We start from the raw sequence: 20476 nt of genomic DNA on the forward strand, positions 1-20476 counted from the left end.
GAATCTATACCATTTTACAATGCATGTTTTGCGTGATTACTATTACTTGTGTTATTGTTGTTATGTGCCAGTAAATCATAATGTGTGTGTGTGTGTGTGTGTGTGTATATATATCCCATAACAACATAACACACGTAATAATTCACACAGAGAGTAGTCACAATCTGGAATAAACTACCCAGCGATGTGGTAGAAGCTGAAAGTTTGGGAACATTTAAAAATAGTCTGGATAGGATCCTTGGATCACTTAGATATTAATGATCACCAAACGAGCACGATGGGTCGAATGGCCCCCTCTCGTTTGTAAACTTTCTTATGTTCTAATAGTAATCACACCACACTTGTGCTGTAATGTGTTGCATTCTGCATATATTTACCATGACAGTCTGCATGTAGTATTTGTTAGTTTCGCATATTTATTGATTAATGTTGTAGTTTTAATGTCTTTGGTCTTATTTTGTAGATTGATTGGATAAAAACAAGAAATATCGAGATATATATCGTGTATCACCCAAACTTCTAAAAATATCAGGCATTGATGCCATTGACTGGCCCTCACGTTCCCCAGACCTGAATCCAATTGAGAACCTTTGGGATGTTATGTATTGGTGCATTCGCCGCCGCCAAGTAGCACCACAGACTGTCACTGATGCCCTGATCCAGGTCTGGGAGGAGATCCCCCAGGACACCATCCGCCATCTCATCAGGAGCATGCCCAGACATTGTCGGGAGTGCATACAGGCACATGGGGGCCATACACACTACTGAGTCACATTATGAGTTGGAACAGCCTGTGATTTCAATTGTTTACTTTGATTTTCGGTGTGAGTTTGAATCCAGCCCTCGATCGGTTCGTGATTTTGGTTTCCATTGACCGTTGTTACGTCATTTTGTTCTCAACGAATTACACAATGTACATTCAAGATTTTGATCTTTAATACATTTCATTCATCCGATTTAAGTGTTCCCTTAATTTTTTTGAGCAGTATATTATTAAGAAGTTCAAGTTCCATGGAATTGCAGCAAACCTCATTGGGCGCAGCCACATTAGGAAAATCGACCCCAGATTGAACAGAAGGATATTGCGAATGGCAGTAAAAGAACCAAGGATAACTGCCAATGAGATACAAGCTGAACTCCAAGGTGAAGGTACGTCAGTTTCTGATCACACTATCCGGCGAAAGTGGCCTCCATGGAAGAAGACCCAGGAGGATTCCACTTTGGAAAGAAAAACATAAAAAAGCCAGACTGGAATTTGCTAAATAGACACAAGCTACAATCCTTCAGGGAGAATGTCCTTTGGACAGATGAGTCAAAACTGGAGCTTTATGGCAAGTCACATTAGCCCTATGTTTGCAGATGAAAAAATTAAGCTTTCAAAGAAAAGAACACCATACCTACAGTGAAACATGGAGGAGGCTCAGTTATGTTTTGGGGCTGCTTCGCTGCGCCTGGCACAGGGTGCCTTGAATCTGTGCAGGGCACAATGGAATCTCAAGACTGTCAAGGCATTCTGGAGCGAAATTTACTGCCCAGTGTCAGAAAGCTTTGTCTCAGTCACAGGTCATGGGTCCTCCAACAGGATAATGTAGCTAAAAGCACCCAAGAATGGATAAGAACAAAACATTGGACTGTTCTTAAGTGGCCTTCTATGAGTCCTGATTTGAATCCTATTGAACATCTATGGAAAGAGCTGAAACTTTCACTCTGGAGAAGGCACCCATCAAACCTGAGACAGCTGGAGCAGTTTGCTCATGAAGAACTATCAGGTGCAGAAGTCTCATTGAGAGCTAAAGAAAATGTTTGATTGCAGTGATTGCCTCTAAAGGTTGTGCAACAAACTATTAGGTTGAGGGTCCCATCATTTGTTTCCATGCCATTATAATTTGTTTTATTATTTATAATATTATGTTGATAAAATCAAAAGCAAAGTCTGATTTCTATTAAATATGGAATAAACAATGGTGGATACCAATTACTTTTCTCAGTTTCAAGTTATTTCAGAGGAAATTGTGCATTCTTTGTTTTTTGTGGAGGGATAACAACAAATTTGAGTATGTCTGTATGTTCTAGTGTTAAGTCTCCAGCCAGCTATAGCAAGACAATATAGATCTGCTCATACAGGATGCAATATGGCAATTTGTTTGTGTTTGTGTGTGTGTGTGTGTAGTTTCTGTAACATGTCATTAACAGTATGTGATCATTTACATCCATACAACCATGCACCATAGAAAACTTTTTCTGTAGATTGCGATGTGGTAAATGTGACACTGCCCCCTCTGTATGACTTATGCTTCAATTTCAATAAAAACTGGAAAACTGGGGTTGTTCTAAAACTTTTGACTGGTAGTGTATGTATAACATGGATTTTGTGTGAGACATGCATAAGTCAGAGCAGCAAGAATGACTGAAGTTGGTTTCAATAAAGAGGTTTAAATTTCCACTTTGAATGTCAATTTTGATACCTGGTACATTTTGCATGTAATTATTTTTATTTCAGTTTTCTCTTTTAGTTAATGTATTATTTAAAAACCCTTGTAATTATTACACAATCAGTCATTGATTGACATAGTTATGAACTACTGATTTCAGTCCACTACATGTTTCAAATTATGGATTTATTGATGCTTTTAATGTTGGAGATCTACACTATCTGGACTGTGTTATGTACTGTATGTAATAAACTACAGAGGGTAGCATTTCATGTTCTTTTCTCATCTTCGCATATCTCTAATTTCAGCTTATGATCCAAACAACAAGAGGCTGCGTCAAATAAAGGATCAAGTAATCAGTGACTCAAAATACAACTCCAAGATTCTCTTCCAGCTATTGCTGGACACAGCCCAGTTTGAGTTTATTCTGAAGGAGGTAAAAAACAAAACAAAACAAAAAACAGAGCAGCCTTAAAGTTACAAAAAGTACATTAAACCCCCTCTTTATTTACTTTGTGACCTACTGATCACTCTTTAATTTATTACAAACTCTCCATTGAGACCATGGAGCATAAAACAACTCACTGCTGAATTCATAATTCAGTACTCCTGACGCAATGTATTTATCTTTGCTGTAAATATATAGTTGTTGGTCTACTACTAGACTTACAAAAGAACAATATATTTAATTAAAACAATAATTCTAATTAATTCGGAAGGATTTGAAACAATATTGTTATTCTTTTTTCACCAGTTTTGAAATATTTAATTTATGTTTTTTGGATAATGCTTAGTAAAAAGTGACAGTAGTTTTTTATGTCTGCTTATTTAGAATGTTTTCAATATATTTTAATTGTTAAAGTGTGCTCTTTAATTTTGATTATTTTAGTACCAGTTATCCATTAATCGTGTCAATTTTGTCCACCCAGATGTTCAAACAGATGCTCTCTGAGAAGCAAATGAAGTGGGAGAATTATAAGAAAGAGGGATCTGAGAGAATGACAGAGCTGGCTGAGGTGTTCTCTGGGGTAAAACCCCTAACCAGGGTAGAGAAGAATGGTAATTTTTACTCTCCTTATATCTAATCCATACCCTAGGAGAGCACTTTCTCTAGCCCTAATCTACATATACATGCCCTATACATTCAAGAAACAGTGAGCCTTAAGGCAGAGGCAGGGTAATCTGAAGACAATAGCTGTATACAGTTCAAGAAACAATTAACCTTGAGGCGGAGGCAGGGTAACTGTAGCATTGTTGCATGTAAATTAATTATTAAAGTAGTTCCTACAAATAGGTAAATACAAACAAATGATTGGTTCATAGACAAAACTGAAACCCTTAATACTATGAACAACATGAAACAATTAATAATATAGAAATAATATACAGAAAATAATCAAAATACATTTTCTCACTATACTTGCCTCATATAGAAAAATGCACTGATCCAGTATAAAGGGTAAAACTAACAATATTATAGGAGTGAAAGGCACAAAGCCATTTACTCCAGTAGATTGAAGAATGTATATATACATTTCAAAAATATGGTCTCTGTTTTGTCATTATCAATAGAGAACCTGCAAGCATGGTTTAGAGAGATTTCAAAGCAGATCTTGTCTCTGAATTATGAGGACTCCACAGCTGCTGGGAGGAAGACTGTGCAGCTAATCCAGGCCCTAGAGGAGGTAGGAGCTTTGTCAATTTCCATTCACACAGAGTTTCTTACCATCTGTTGATGTTCCATGGATAACAAAACTTACATATGAAATGTAGTAGTAGTAGTAGTAATAGTAGTAGTAGGATACTGCAGGAAAAATAAAGTATTTCTACAGTACTCAGAAATTACTTTGAGAAATGGAATAATTATATTTGGAAGCAACCTTAATGGTTTGTCCTCATGTTTTTTGAACAGGTACAGGAGTTCCACCAGCTTGAATCCAATCTACAGGTCTGCCAGTTTCTTGCAGACACCCGCAAATTTCTCCACCAGATGATCCGTACCATCAATATCAAGGAGGAGGTCCTGATCACAATGCAAATTGTGGGGGATTTGTCTTATGCCTGGCAGCTCATCGATAGGTATGTACAGTTATACGTGTACTGCAGGGTTTTATATTTTTGCCGCAATGATTCAATATAATGAAGCTTGAGTGAATTCTTTTAAACATAAAATATTAGATACACAATATATTCTGTGTTCTATGGATTGACTGCTTATTTTTATGTTTCTTGCAGCTTCACAAGTATCATGCAAGAGAGCATAAGGGTTAACCCATCAATGGTGACAAAACTCCGAGCCACATTCCTGAAGGTAAGTATGAAGACATACGTTTCTTATATATTCAAGTACAGAAAAAATGATATCCAAAAATGTTTATTTTAAGTTCAATTGATTACATTGATCACATTTCAGTTTCAGTCATGCCAAACCTTGTGCATTCAGTGACAAATTTAAATTAAGGCAGAATTTCAATAGCAGTATTATATAGACATGTCCTTACTGACATTGAGAAATGTACTCCCTCAATAGATAGGCAGACAGGGAATACTCAGGGCCCGATTTTATTTAGAATAATACCAAAATAATTTATTCAGCAATAACGTTCTCCAGAGATGGCCAGTCGGGAAGACATCTAAAGTTTTTCTAAAGAACATACTATATATCATATAGAAGATTACTCCCTTTGGTTGTGGGGCAACTACATGACGTCAATGAGGAACCCCAAACTTTATCACACACTCCACTTTGTTGTCTGTTCTCTCTATGGCCTTGGATGAAAATGTTTATGTAAAAATCAGCTACACAGAACTACTGCAGCAACTACAAAGCTTAAATTCATACATGGCTTACAGAGTCTTGCTGTAGCAATGGTGCAAATATAGTATTTTTGACAGGGCATCATTTAACATTTTTATCTAGAGATGTTTGCTGTATTTTGGGGGGACTGCATTACTATCCAAGCTCCTCATCACAACCTGGCTTCCTTTTCAAAAATAAAATAAAATATTTTCCATAGTAACAACAACAAACACACATCATTATAGATTAACCTTAGTATCCTTTAGCAGTTTTAAGAAAATACCTGCAAGAAAAGCTAATTATCTTGCAGCTTCAACTTCTACGTTGTGTTAATGCCACAATATAAACAATGCACGATCAGTCATACACCATGCATAACAAATAAGATAAGACTCCCAAACATCCATACAATCATGTGCTTTTCATGTGGAGAGAGAAAATGTTAATGTTGCATAGTAATTAATATGCATTATGTTTTTCCATTTCATTTTAATTTATTCATTTTGTACTTATTGTTTTGCTTCTGTTTTTATCAATGTCTGTTTTGCCTATGCAGAAAAGTTTTAGAGAAACAATTGTATCATGAAATAGTTCCAAAAGGGCCATTTCTCCCATTATAAAGGCCACAAGCATGTTGGGCCACTCAAATGAAAGCATAAAAACTACAGAATCAGTTTCTGCATTATTGATCATGATTAGACGCACTATATTGCAACACTACCACTTTTTTTTAATAATATCATCATTATGAATTGTGACATTTTTGGTATTTTATTAAACAAATATCAATGTAAATGTATTTTTCTAACAATTTACCCTTAAAGTACTAGTCAAAATACAACTTTTAAGACAAACTGTGATAATTGGATACAAATTGAAGGAGTTATGATCATTCATTTTTTATGTCTGTTGGCACTATTAATAGATATATCTCAACCTGCCGGCAGGTTTTGCTTGTTTCTTTGTTAAAAAATAACTGTTTTGACGCAAAATACAGTAGATTTAATTTTGTCATTGTATTACATGTTTTGTAAAGTATTACACGTAACAGAATAGGTGTGTGGGCTCCTTTCAGTTTTAAATAGAAAAAAAAAATCTCCAGTTAGGCTTTGACTGCTGTTACATCCACGTACCCCATAGCAAGTACTCTAATAATTTACATGTTTACAGTTTATCTACCACCAAGTAACTCAAATTTGAAGGTAAACTGCCAACAGTTTATCGTAATTTGAGATATATATATACACTCACCTAAAGGATTATTAGGAACACCTGTTCAATTTCTCATTAATGCAATTATCTAACCAACCAATCTTATGGCAGTTGCTTCAATGTATTTAGGGGTGTGGTCCTAGTCAAGACAATCTCCTGAACTCCAAACTGAATGTCTGAATGGGAAAGAAAGGTGATTTAAGCAATTTTGAGCGTGCCATGGTTGTTGGTGCCAGTCGGGCCGGTCTGAGTATTTCACAATCTGCTCAGTTACTGGGATTTTCACGCACAACCATTTCTAGGGTTTACAAAGAATGGTGTGAAAATGGAAAAACATCCAGTATGCGGCAGTCCTGTGGGCGAAAATGCCTTGTTGGGCTAGAGGTCAGAGGAGAATGGGCCGACTGATTCAAGCTGATAGAAGAGCAACTTTGACTGAAATAACCACTCGTTACAACCGAGGTATGCAGCAAAGCATTTGTGAAGGCACAACACGTACAACCTTGAGGTGGATGGGCTACAACAGCAGAAGACCCCACCGGGTACCACTCATCTCCACTACAAATAGGAAAAAGAGGCTACAATTTGCACAAGCTCACCAAAATTGGACAGTTGAAGACTGGAAAAATGTTGCCTGGTCTGGATAAGTCTCGATTTCTGTTGAGACATTCAGATGGTAAAGTCAGAATTTGGCGTAAACAGAATGAGAACATGGATCCATCATGCCTTGTTACCACTGTGCAGGCTGGTGGTGGTGGTGTAATGGTGTGGGGGATGTTTTCTTGGCACACTTTAGGCCCGTTAGTGCCAATTGGGCATCGTTTAAATGCCACGGCCTACCTGAGCATTGTTTCTGACCATGTCCATCCCTTTATGACCACCATGTACCCATCCTCTGATGGCTACTTCCAGCAGGATAATGCACCATGTCACAAAGGTGGAATCATTTCAAATTGGTTTCTTGAACATGACAATGAGTTCACTGTACTAAACTGGCCCCCACAGTCATCAGATCTCAACCCAATAGAGCATCTTTGGGATGTGGTGGAACGGGAGCTTCGTCCTTTAGGTGAGTGTATATATACACATATACACATATATATATATATATACACTCACCTAAAGGATTATTAGGAACACCATACTAATACTGTGTTTGACCCCCTTTCGCCTTCAGAACTGCCTTAATTCTACGTGGCATTGATTCAACAAGGTGCTGAAAGCTTTCTTTAGAAATGTTGGCCCATATTGATAGGATAGCATCTTGCAGTTGATGGAGATTTGTGGGATGCACATCCAGGGCACGAAGCTCCCGTTCCACCACATCCCAAAGATGCTCTATTGGGTTGAGATCTGGTGACTGTGGGGGCCAGTTTAGTACAGTGAACTCATTGTCATGTTCAAGAAACCAATTTGAAATGATTCCACCTTTGTGACATGGTGCATTATCCTGCTGGAAGTAGCCATCAGAGGATGGGTACATGGTGGTCATAAAGGGATGGACATGGTCAGAAACAATGCTCAGGTAGGCCGTGGCAATTAAACGATGCCCAATTGGCACTAAGGGGCCTAAAGTGTGCCTAGAAAACATCCCCCACACAATTACACCACCACCACCAGCCTGCACAGTGGTAACAAGGCATGATGGATCCATGTTCTCATTCTGTTTACGCCAAATTCTGACTCTCTGACCATCTGAATGTCTCAACAGAAATCAAGACTCATCAGACCAGGCAACATTTTTCCAGTCTTCAACTGTCCAATTTTGGTGAGCTTGTGCAAATTGTAGCCTCTTTTTCCTATTTGTAGTGGAGATGAGTGGTACCCGGTGGGGTCTTCTGCTGTTGTAGCCCATCCGCCTCAAGGTTGTACGTGTTGTGGCTTCACAAGTGCTTTGCTGCATACCTCGGTTGTAACGAGTGGTTATTTCAGTCAAAGTTGCTCTTCTATCAGCTTGAATCAGTCGGCCCATTCTCCTCTGACCTCTAGCATCAACAAGGCATTTTCGCCCACAGGACTGCCGCATACTGGATGTTTTTCCCTTTTCACACCATTCTTTGTAAACCCTAGAAATGGTTGTACGTGAAAATCCCAGTACCTGAGCAGATTGTGAAATACTCAGACTGGCCTGTCTGGCACCAACAACCATGGCACGCTCAAAATTGCTTAAATCACCTTTCTTTTCCATTCAGACATTCAGTTTGGAGTTCAGGAGATTGTCTTGACCAGGACCACACCCCTAAATGCATTGAAGCAACTGCCATGTGATTGGTTGGTTAGATAATTGCATTAATGAGAAATTGAACAGGTGTTCCTAATAATCCTTTAGGTGAGTGTATGTATATGTATATATATATATATATATATATATATATATATATATATATATAGACTTGAATTGTGGTGACTTGACCGATATATTTATATATATTAGGGGTGTGTATCTTTCCCTCTATGATGATTCGATACGCATCTAGATTCACTGTCACCGATATGATACCTGAAATGTAAGAAAAAATGTATGATACGATTTGATTCAGCTTTGAGTCCATTTGATGTGATTCAATACGATTTGATTAAATTCAAAGTGGTTGGATTTACAAATACATGTAAAATAATTAAATTCACATCATCCAACTAAGGGATAGAAATGTGCAAATTATTTCCAATGCAATTATTCTGGCAGGCAATTTAACACATGGCAAAGTACAAGTCTACAAATGTAATATTTTGAGGTTCTCAAAAGGAAAAAAAGACTGAATACCTGTAGGACTAGAAGCTTTCAACCCTGAAGATTTTGTGTGGAATTGATGTTGTAATCAACATTTTGGCTTAATCTGAATTAATTTTCGTTGATTCTTCTCAGATCAGTATTAATGTTTCGATTTGTATTGAACACGTATGTGTTTTAAATAAAACTGCAGTGTATTAAACTCTCCACTAGTTCTGTACATTTAGTAGAGGTGTATGTGTGTGTGTCAATAAGAGTATGCATAGTAACACAATTTACATGCACACTGGATCCGATGATGCATCCGATCTTTACGTGCGTGAAAAGATACAAAAATGAGTGTGTGCATCTTACCTTTCCCACTGTGAAACTAGTTTGATTCAATCAGATTATATGTGCGTTAAAAATTACATCGACCAATAAAACACGGAAGATGTGGATTGGTGGAAAAGCTTATCGGCGAGTCTAACCACGAAGAACTATACAACAGAGCGAATATTTGACAAGCTATCTTGGAGAAGCTGGGCATGAATCTGATATAGCTAGAATTCTGGAAAGTGGTTAAACACAGATAAACAACAAAGATGTGGTAGTTTGGTGTGTTAAGTAAGTGCATGTGCTTGACAGTTTGAAGTGATGTCATACATATAGAAATAAACTTACGGAGTGATCTAGGTAATTGTTATTCTTATTGGCTTCCTGATTAAAAGGATCTCTGTTTTGAGTCCAAAGGAGATCTAATCTATATTAATGATCTGAATTCTGCGATAGTTAACAAACTTGTCAAATTTGCAGATGATACTCAGCAGATACAGTCACAGAAGCACAGGTTATTCAAAGGGACTTAGATAATATTCAGTTGTGTGCTGACAGATGGCAGATGAAATTCAATGTGGTATTGCAAGGTATTGCATGCAGATAAAAATGTCCACTATAATTACAGTATGAGAGGAATAGAATTGGAAGAAGTAAAGCATGAGAAAGAGACCTAGGAGTCTATGTGGACTCCTCACTTTCCCCATCCAAACAATGTGGGGAAGCAATAAAAAAGGCAATCAAAATGCTAGGGTATATTGTCAAAAGTGTAGAATTTAGAACAAAGGCAGTAATGTTGACTGTATAATGCACTAGTTAGACCTCATCTGTAATGCTGTGTACAGTTCTGGGCTCCACACTTCATGCAAGATATTGCTAGAGGCAGTTCAGAGGCAAGTAACCAGACTTATTCCAGGTTTGAAGGGAATGTCCTACTCGGAGAGACTGAGGGAACTGAACCTTTTCACCCTGGAACAGAGGAGACTACGTGGGGACTTGATTTAAGTCTTCAAAATCATGAAAGGCACTTACCACATCAAACCAAGTGCCCCCAGTCACTGCCAATGAGAAACAGACCCATAATATAATGCTTCTCCCACCATACTTCACAGTATTGTTTGGGTGATGCGCTGTGTTGGCTTTGCATTTAGGCCAAAAATTTCCATTTTCGTTTTGTCAGTACACCAAACCTTTTGCCGCAGAAGGCTACAGAATCTCTAGAGTGTTTGAGGTGGACTTTCTTAAGTAATGGCTTCCTTCTTGTCACTGTACCATACAGGCCTGATTCGTGGAGTGCTTGGCTTTTTATGTCGCTCTTGCAAAGTTTCTACTGGCCTCTTGGTTGCCTCTCTGAACAGTCTCCCCTTGCTTGTTCGTTCAGTTTGAAGGGACAGCCAGATCTACGTAGGGTTTTGGTGGTGCCATACCATTTCCACTTCTTAATAATCATCTTCACCTAGCTTCTAGTGTTATTCAAGGCCTTTTTTACCCATCTCCTGATCTATGCCTTTCAACAACATTGTTCTTTTGAAAACTACATGGTGGTTTCTACATGTGGGTTGCCAAGAAAGTAATGTCCCACATTCTTAAAACCAATTAATTCCCATAAAAAGACAAGTGGGGCATTACTTTCTGAATGACCAACCATGGATGAAGGCAACCTTTTAGAGAAATAGTAGTGTGTATGTGTGTGTATATATATATATATATATATATATATATATATATATACACACACCGATCAGCCATAACATTACTTTTTATAATTTATAATTTTAATCATGAGAATTGGCATGAGTGAATCTTGCATGTAGATGCAGACAAACCATGCCTGTCACACATAGGTAATAAGTAGTAAACTATTTCTTTTTTTCTTTTTTGATAATGTCTTATTTTTTTTCATATTTTTTTTCAAAAATGTTTAGTTGGCGTCCGCTCTGGACCTGCCCTTGCTGAGGATTAACCAGGCCAACAGTCCTGATCTGCTCAGTGTGTCTCAGTTCTACTCTGGGGAGCTCGTGGCATATGTCCGGAAGGTAGGAGGGTCAGCTATCTAGCACTTTTATAGGTTATTCTGTTTCATGGTCTTAAAATTAAACTTCAGGTGATCTTACTGCTGCAGTGCATCTTTAAGAAATGTAGTAAATTGAGAAGGGAAAATCGAGTTTAAAAAGAGTTTAGAAAAGTTTAAACTTTTGCAACACCATATTAAGTAACTCATTGGTTGACAGGGAACAAGGACAGTGTATGTTTTTCTAATATTTTAGATATATTTTTTAAATGTATTAAAAAAAAAAAAAAAAAAATGTTTGTTTATTCTTTTGTAGGTGTTACAGATCATTCCTGAGAGTATGTTCACCTCACTGGCCAAAATTATAAAGCTGCAGATACATGACATCATGGAAGTACCGACACGGCTGGACAAGGACAAGCTAAAGGATTATGCCCAACTGGGTGCACGCTACGAGGTACTGGGGCTAATTTATACTTACTTACATTGGCTCAATAAATGATGTGGTATGAAATAAGGTTCGATTATCTTCATAATTAATTTGAAATTATTACAGAATGATAACAATTGCATGACAGAGAGCTGATCGAGCTTTCACTCATGCTCAAGGAATTCACTCTTTCCATCTTATGCGGTTCACTATGATAGAAGTGCAGGTTTGTAAAAAAGTGAAGGATGACTTACCACTGAAACACACACCTACAATGAATACAATATTAAGTAAAACAAAAATGGATTGCACTGCTGCTGGTATATTTTTAATTTATTATTTTACTCTTCTTTTATATATATTTTTAGGTTGCCAAACTTACTCATGCAATTTCAATTTTCACTGAAGGAATTTTAATGATGAAAACAACCCTTGTTGGCATCATCAAGGTATGTACCATATTTTTCAATGACTCGTGTTTATGCACTGCAACCCTACTATAATATCCCTCTCTGTGTAGTTCTTGATGTACTGTTCTTGATGACAGTCTGAGCATGTCCTGCATTGGCATTCTCCATCACCTGGGTGAGAGTTGCTCTTCTGTTTTTCCTTACATATCACAGTAATGCACAAGCATCACGGTCAAAGAATGTGCACTTTCGACCACAATTTCCAACCCTGTTTATTGATGTCTTTCCCATAGATCTAAATGCAGATGTAACTAGGGCAGTCTCTGAAGGTTCGAACGTTCGATCGGTCGCCAGACCTTCAAAGGTTTTTACAAAGCTTTGAAGGTTCGTCACATGACAATCACATCAATTTGTTTTTTTCTTGTTGATACAAATTGACAATTTGACTACTATAGCGTGCCACCGCAACAGATAAAGGGTTAATGGGGTAAAGGCGATGCAGTGGGTAGGAGCATAGGGAGAGGGGATAAAAGGTGAAGGGAGGTGGAAGAATGAGTCGGTGTGGGTGTTTTCAGTCCTTGAGACCTGTGTGTGCTGCAATAATAATAAATACAACGATTTGTTGTTGAACCCGCAATGATGAGTTGGGTCTACCCCTTGGAAACCTCCGCAAGCATTACAATACTAAACCACACTTCAGATGTCACTCACAGGGCTCTACGCTTACTTTTTTCCTTAGGAGCACTGTGCCAACAAATGCAAAAATGTTCAAGACATTTAAATACAGTGATGTAGAGTGGAGCCCCGTTGGGGGGCACTGGCTCAAACCCAAAAAGGGTTACCCGGGTAAGGGGGGGCAATCGGGTGATATAGGGCACTTCGGGGGAAAGAAAATGGGAACTCCTGCCCCCCACCTCTGCACATCCCTGTTTAAATACACACGCACACAGCAGCGCCGTTGGAAATTTAAACGTTTTCCATTTGTTTTTTCGTTTGATACCACCATTGGATATACACATCTTCAAAGGGGACCCTTTGGAGTACAGGCTGTTCATCAGAGCATTTGATCACGGAGTGGAGGATAGAACAGATAGCAGCAAGGACAGACTTTACTTCATGGAGTAATACACCAATGGTCAGCCCAGAGAAGCTTTTGGAAGAGCACTTTGGAGATGAATACAAGATCTCTGTTGCATACATAGACAAGGCTCTAAGTTGGTCTACTATTAAGTCTGATGATGGAGCACTCTACTCATTCGCTCTCTTTCTCACTGGATGTTGTAATGCCATGATGGATATGGATTACATGGAAGAGTTCAACAACACAGCTAATATGCGTGTTATTGTTGCCAAGCTTCCATACAAGCTGAGGGAAAGGTGGAGAGGTGTGGCCTTTGATATCCAGGAACGGAGTAAACAAAGAGCAAAATTGAAAGACCTTGTTGACTTTGTTAACAAGCAAGCTAAGATAGCATTGCACCCACTGTTTGGAGACATAAAGGACAGCACTGTGGTGAAGGGACAAGCAAAGTCTCATGCACACTCAAAGTCACACAGTAAAAGTGGTTACAAAAGGAGTTTCACCACAGCTGTCACTATGGTGGACAATCAGACAGAAGGCAGAGAGTCTAAGCCTATGGGAAAGAACTCTGGAGAAGATGAGTTGCAAAGTATATTCATTGACACACCCCACTGTGTTACACATTAAGAGCAAGGAAACAGTTACTCCCAAAGAAGTGCAATTGGAAGACATTGAAAAACAGTCTATTATCAGTGGTTTTGTTGGAACAGAAAAGGAGATCTGTGGACACACCGGGGCTGGTGACGGCAACAGCATTTTGGCTATTGTACCTGTTCAAATCAAGCTACTTATGCTTTCCATGACCCAGGCAGTACTGCCACTTTTTGCACTGAGGAGCTCATGAGAGAGCTCAATGTCAGTGGTAGAAAGATAGACATACTGCTGAAAACTATGGGTGGAGAAAAGATAATCATTAGTCAGATAGTGTCAGACTTGGAGGTTAGCATACTGGATGACAGCAACTGCATAGAGCTTCCAGATGTCTGCAATCAAAGGACCATTCCAGTGAGCAAGGAGAACATCCCACTGCAAAAGGATGTGGACAGGTGGCCTTATTTGGAGGAAGTGCGACTCCCTCAAATTGTGGCAGAAATAGGACTGCTGTTTGGGACAAACACGCCAAAGGCTATGGAGCCATGGAAGGTCATCAGTAGTGTGCATGATGGACCTTACGCAGTGCAAACCATGCTAGGATGGACTGTGAATGGACCTCTTAGAGAAGACACATGTAACAGAACAAGAAGATCAAGTATCGGTTGTCAGGCTGGAAGGGGCTGTGGAGTCAGCAGTTCAAGAATGACTTCCCTGAGTGCAGTCAGGATGACCAACTGGAAATGTCAAGGGAAGACCACCAGTGGATTTGGTCTCACAGTCTGCCAGACTTGTGAATGAACATTACAGCATTGGGCTGCCATTAAGGAACAAAGTGATCAACATGCCAAACAACCGCAGAGTAGCTGTACAGCCCGCTCTGAACTTAAGAAAAAAGTTAATCAAGAATCCCTCATTTCATGCTGATTACACTGCATTCATGAGTGACATTATCACAAATGGTTATGCCGAGATGGTTCCCAGTGAAGAGGTCAGCTGCAGTGATGGAAAGGTATGGTATATACCACATCACGATGTGTACCATCCAAAGAAGCAGAAGATACGTGTAGTGTTTGATTGTGGGGCATCATTCCAAGGTACCACACTGAACGACCAGCTGCTACAGGGGCTAGATCTCTCCAGCACACTGATAGGTGTTATCACCAGATTCTGACGAGCCAGTAGAGTAGTGGAGGCCATGTTCCATCAAGTGAAGGTGCCATTTGAAGATTCTGACCTTCTCAGATTTCTCTGGTGGCCACATGGTGACATCAGTCTAGCCTTGGTGGAGTATAAGATGGTCGTGCACTTATTCGGTGCAACGTCATCACCAAGCTGTGCCAGCTTTGCCCTTAAAAAATGTGCCGAAGACAACAGAGAGCAGTTTGACGCCATGGTGGTTGACACAGTACATCACAATTTTTATGTTGACGACGGTCTGAAATCAGTCAGCTCCAAGGAAGAAGCTGTTTCATTGTATCATGACCTGAGAGCCATCTGCGCTAAGGGAGGATTCAGACTAAGTAAATGGGTGAGCAACACTCATGCCATACTCTACTATTCCTGAAGAGGAGAGAGCAAAGGAGGTCAAGGACTTGGACCTGGATCAAGATGCACTTCCAGTAGAGCGAGCATTAGACATACACTGGTGTTTTCTAATCTGACAAATTCAAGTTCAGGATCATCATCCAAGACAGGCCTCTGTCCAGAAGGGGTATTCTTTCAGTTGTCAGCTTGATCTACAATCTTTTGGGAATCTTGGTGGTTCTGACAGCTGAGAAGTTTCTGCAACAGCTTTGCAGAATGAAGGTAGGCTGGGACGATGTCATACCAAATCAACTTGTACAGCAGTGGTCTGACTGGATGAAGGAACTGCACCAGCTGAAAGACTTTGAAGTTGAACAGTGTTTTAAGCCTGCAGGGTTTGGGACTCCTCATTCGCTCAGCTGCATCATTTCTCAGATGCAAGTGAAGAGGGCTATGGTACAGTGAGCTACCTTCTGCAACGGAACAGCCGCAATCAAGTGCATTGCGCCTTTGTCATGGGGAAGGCCAGAGTTGCTCCAATCAAGACTAACACTATCCCTCGCATGGAGCTCACTGCAGCCACTATGGCAGGACGCATGGTTAAGATGCTAAAAAGGGAGTTGCAGCTACAGCTCAAAGAATCTGTATTTTGGACAGATAGCACAGCTGTACTTAACTACATTAAGAATGAGACCACTAGGTTCCGCACCTTCATGGCTAACAGAGTGTCAATTATTTTGAGGGTGTATCAGGGTGTTAAGAGTGTTAAGAAGAGCAGCCATACTTACAAACTCAATCCTATATTACAGGATGGAGTCCTTAGAGTTGGTGGAAGACTCAGTAGGGCAGCTATGCCAGAAGAATCTAAACACCCTGCCATCCTGTCAAAAGACTTCCATGTGACAGAGCTTATCCTTCGTGAGATCCAGCAGGATGTGGGTCACAATGGTCACAACCATATGCTATCCAAGCTGCGTCAAAACTATTGGATTCCTGGTGTGTTGTCTGTCAGCGGTTACATAGTGCTGCAGGGCTACAACAGATGGCTGATCTACCCCAGGAAAGAGTCTTGCCAGATGAACCTCCGTTCACAAATACTGGTGTAGACTACTTTGGTCCGTTTGAGGTTCAGCGTGGAAGAGGTGTCGTGAAGAGGTATGGGGTCATCTTTACTTGCATGGCCATCCGAGCTTTCCATATTGAAGTAGCATCGTCTCTGGATACAGAGTCATTCATCAATGCTCTTCATCGCTTTATAGACAGAAGAGGTCAAGTTTCAGTGCTTCGCTCAGACAATGGAACCAACTTCATTAGAGCTGAACGTGAACTGAGAGAAGCAATCAAAGGCTGGAATTGCTCCAAGATCGAGAACACTCTCCATCAGTATGGAATCCAGTGGAAGTTTAACCCCCCTACAGGCTCCCATCATGGTGGAGTCTGGGAGAGGTTGATCAGGTCAATAAGGAAGATTCTCAATGCTACTTTGACAGTACAAGCTTTGGATGAAAGGGCCTTCAGACCGTGCTGTGTGAAGCAGAAGCTATCATCAACAGTCGTCCAATTACAAAGGCATCCACCGACCCAAATGACCTGGAGGTGTTGACGCCTTATCACCTGCTGCTCCTCAAGACCAAGCCATCTCTACCCCCAGGGCTTTTTCAGAAGGACGACCTCTATGCTCGTCAAAAGTTGAGCAAGTCCAGTACATGTCGGACCTGTTCTGGAAGTGATGGACTAGGGAATATCTACCTCAGCTGCAGGAGCGCTAGAAGTGGTCACGTGCGTCACACAACTTCGTCGCGGTGGATGACTCAGCACCTCGTAATTCCTAGGTCATGGGAAAGGTCATCCAGGTGGTTCCAGACTGACATGGACAAGTCAGGTCCACATCAAGACTAAGACCAGCATACTGCACAGACCCATCACTAAGGTCTGTCTTCTTCTAGAAGCAGAATAAGAATGAGACAGTGGTAAAATGTTGAGTCACTAGTGCTAGTAACCTCTGACTTCAGGTAATAGAAGGCAATGGAAGACTGAAGATTGTTCAACAAAAGTTTCAGTTAACTTGGCTCCTTGTGTTTTTAATTAGTAATTGTTTCATAGCCATAGATAACAATTTGGGGCCAGTATGTAGGAGCCAATTAGTTTATTTAACGTGTTATTATTTAGAAGAAATATATTTATTCTGTATTTGTCAGTTTATGCATTTGGATTAATTGTACTTTGTTTCTTTAAGAAACCAAGCTTTATGTATGTTCCATGGCTCGTGCGCTTATATATATATATATATATATATATATATATATATATATATATTTGAAATCAACAGATTTCACTGAAGTCACAGATTCAGTTAGTTTAGCTATGGAGCCTCAAGGTTTTCTGACCGTGTCATAACACCTGCATTAATTCATTAAATCAACTTGTAAATATGTATAATGATTACAATGAAATCGTGTAAATAGCCGTAAATATTTGACCTGTGGAACCAGTGGAATAAATATTTATTTGCATGATTTAATACGGAGTCTGTGTGGATAACGACAGGGTGTGTCAACCATCAGCCCAAGCTAAACCTAAGAAAGCTGCTTGTACACTACCCATTACTTAAATAAAAGTTGTTGGATATAAAAGTTCGAAACTAATAAAAAGCACCTCGATAGCCATTGTTGTGTCAACAGGCATTGGACCAGATTACATTTAAACAACGTATTTTGAAAATATACAGTTATCACTGATGATAATGAAAGAGCACTATCCTGCAAGCATGCCTGTGACACCACTGCGTTATTCTGCTTAATTGTTTATTTATCCACAATCTTTACAGCAAAGTGTTGTGCAATATAATGGAAATGGAAAACAAAACAAGTGTTTCAACAAATTACAATTAGTTTTTCATCATGTAAAAATGTTTTTGGGGCTTAATTCCATTATGAAAATCTGTCCATGTAAGGCCTGTTTTCTGCTTTTGACAGCTGTTCTCCCTTTATGAACAGATCTTGGTATGTGTAAACTTTTAGCTGCTGATCCACTCATTTATATTAATAATAATTTTAAGAAAATTATCTTATTATTTTTAGGTTGACCCTAAGCAATTGCTTGAGGATGGTATAAGGAAAGAGTTGGTGAGGAGAGTTGCTTTTGCCCTTCATAAGGGTCTTATCTTTAACCCCAAAGCTAAGGTGAGATTTATATTTACTGTATTAAATAACATGTTACTACAATACTAAATATAATGCTTGAAGTGGCATGTGCATATCTGTATTAAGTTACCTTTTTTTAGCTGTAACGATTGATTGTTTTTTTTTTTTTGTTTTTTTTTTAATTATTACATTTTGGAATGTTTTCCCAGTGTTTACCCCACTTGGTCCATTATTAAAACTATTAAACCAGATAGTCATGTTTTTCTTCCATTTGATAGGTTGGGAGGTCTTTTAGGTTTGCTTCCCAGTTTCTTGCATGTAATTATTGTGACTATATTCTGTTCTGATGCTTAGTAAAACACAGATGTTTTCTCCAACATCTATCGGCAGTTTATCATCTTCAACTATCAGCAAATCACTCTTGAATTTACTGTAAGAAAACCAAGAAGATGGGAATTATAACCTACCCAAATTGAGTGTTTAGCGACCTGTTCAGAAGGATCTCCTTTTCACTCTGATGATTTCTGTACTTCAAACTTTGTGAAAAACTGCTTGTGTTATAAAGGTTACTGATGAATGTAACAGCTTGTGTGTTTAAATCCATTTGTTTCATTATTTGTGATAGACCAGTGAATTGATGCCTAAGCTAAAGGACATGGCTGCTACAATGGATGGGTTCTATCGTTCATTTGAATATATTCAGGATTATGTCAGTATCTATGGACTTAAAATCTGGCAGGAGGAGGTGTCACGAATAATTAACTACAATGTGGAGCAGGAGTGCAACAGCTTTCTCAGAACAAAGGTGATGGATGATATTTTGTTTCTATATTGCATTTATCTTGTTTAAACAATAATACCAGACTACTGTGATTCTTACAACTGTGGCAAAATGTTTTTGTTAGTATGATTTTAATTATATTAATAATGGAATTCTTTGAGATGCTGTTCCACCTCAAAAAGGCACTCTTGAGGAAAAACTGCAAATCGGCCAAATGACTACTGGATATATTAAATTTAATTAATTTAATAATAAAATGAATGCAAAGTATATTCGTAATTTTTTTAATTATTATTAGCATACCACTAATTGACCGCAGAGCATTGTCCCAATTTCCACTTAGAACTTAGAATCTGATAGAACATCTATAAAAGGGACTTGCATGTAGAAGTAATTTGTTACATTTACTTACATTACACTAGACTGAAAAATCCCAACAAAATATTATATAACATCAAAAATAAGAAAAAGGTTACATTTCTATTTAATCCATTTGATCATTTGAATTGGAAAATTATTAATATGTTTGTTTTTCTCTTGCAAAATAGATTCAAGATTGGCAGAGTGTATACCAATCAACCCACATTCCAATTCCAAAATATTCTCCTGTGGATGAGTCTGCAACATTCATTGGACGTCTTTGTAGAGAGATTCTAAGGATCACTGACCCAAAGTATGTAATTTTCAGCAAATTTTAAATCTAAACTTCATTTAATAAAAAAAATATTGTAACACTGGGTGATAGGGTTGCTGGAGAAGCAAACAATTATCATAGTATTAAGAAAACTTTCTCTTGAATTCAATAGCCATTCAAAAAAATTCTTCAGAAAATAGGGTGCCTTAGAATCTGTTATCAAGTGGGAATACATGCTTATGATAGTGTTATGATTAACATTTTTCACAATCGCCAGGTCTTTTGAGAGAAACACAAGCATGTCCTTGTTGTCCTGATGGACTGTAGATGAGCCCAGAGGCACTGTGTTGATGATACATTTTGATTAAATCAAACACA

The 20476-nt window shown here is 38.7% G+C and overlaps 1 protein-coding gene across 2 annotated transcripts in view; it reads left to right on the plus strand.

Moving 5' to 3' along the window:
• washc5 (WASH complex subunit 5) overlaps positions 1-20476 on the plus strand; it is a 68926-nt gene that overhangs the window by 30278 nt on the left and 18172 nt on the right. For both annotated transcript variants that reach the window (XM_066690516.1, XM_066690515.1), the window contains exons 10-20: positions 2741-2868; positions 3362-3491; positions 4005-4117; positions 4345-4511; positions 4668-4743; positions 11416-11526; positions 11818-11958; positions 12300-12380; positions 18621-18722; positions 19309-19488; positions 20013-20137. In XM_066690516.1, the coding sequence (XP_066546613.1) occupies positions 2741-2868; positions 3362-3491; positions 4005-4117; positions 4345-4511; positions 4668-4743; positions 11416-11526; positions 11818-11958; positions 12300-12380; positions 18621-18722; positions 19309-19488; positions 20013-20137 (1354 nt within the window). The remainder of the gene's footprint in view (positions 1-2740; positions 2869-3361; positions 3492-4004; positions 4118-4344; positions 4512-4667; positions 4744-11415; positions 11527-11817; positions 11959-12299; positions 12381-18620; positions 18723-19308; positions 19489-20012; positions 20138-20476) is intronic.

This window comes from Amia ocellicauda, chromosome 18, assembly GCF_036373705.1.
Source record: "Amia ocellicauda isolate fAmiCal2 chromosome 18, fAmiCal2.hap1, whole genome shotgun sequence".
Classification (NCBI taxonomy): domain Eukaryota; kingdom Metazoa; phylum Chordata; class Actinopteri; order Amiiformes; family Amiidae; genus Amia; species Amia ocellicauda.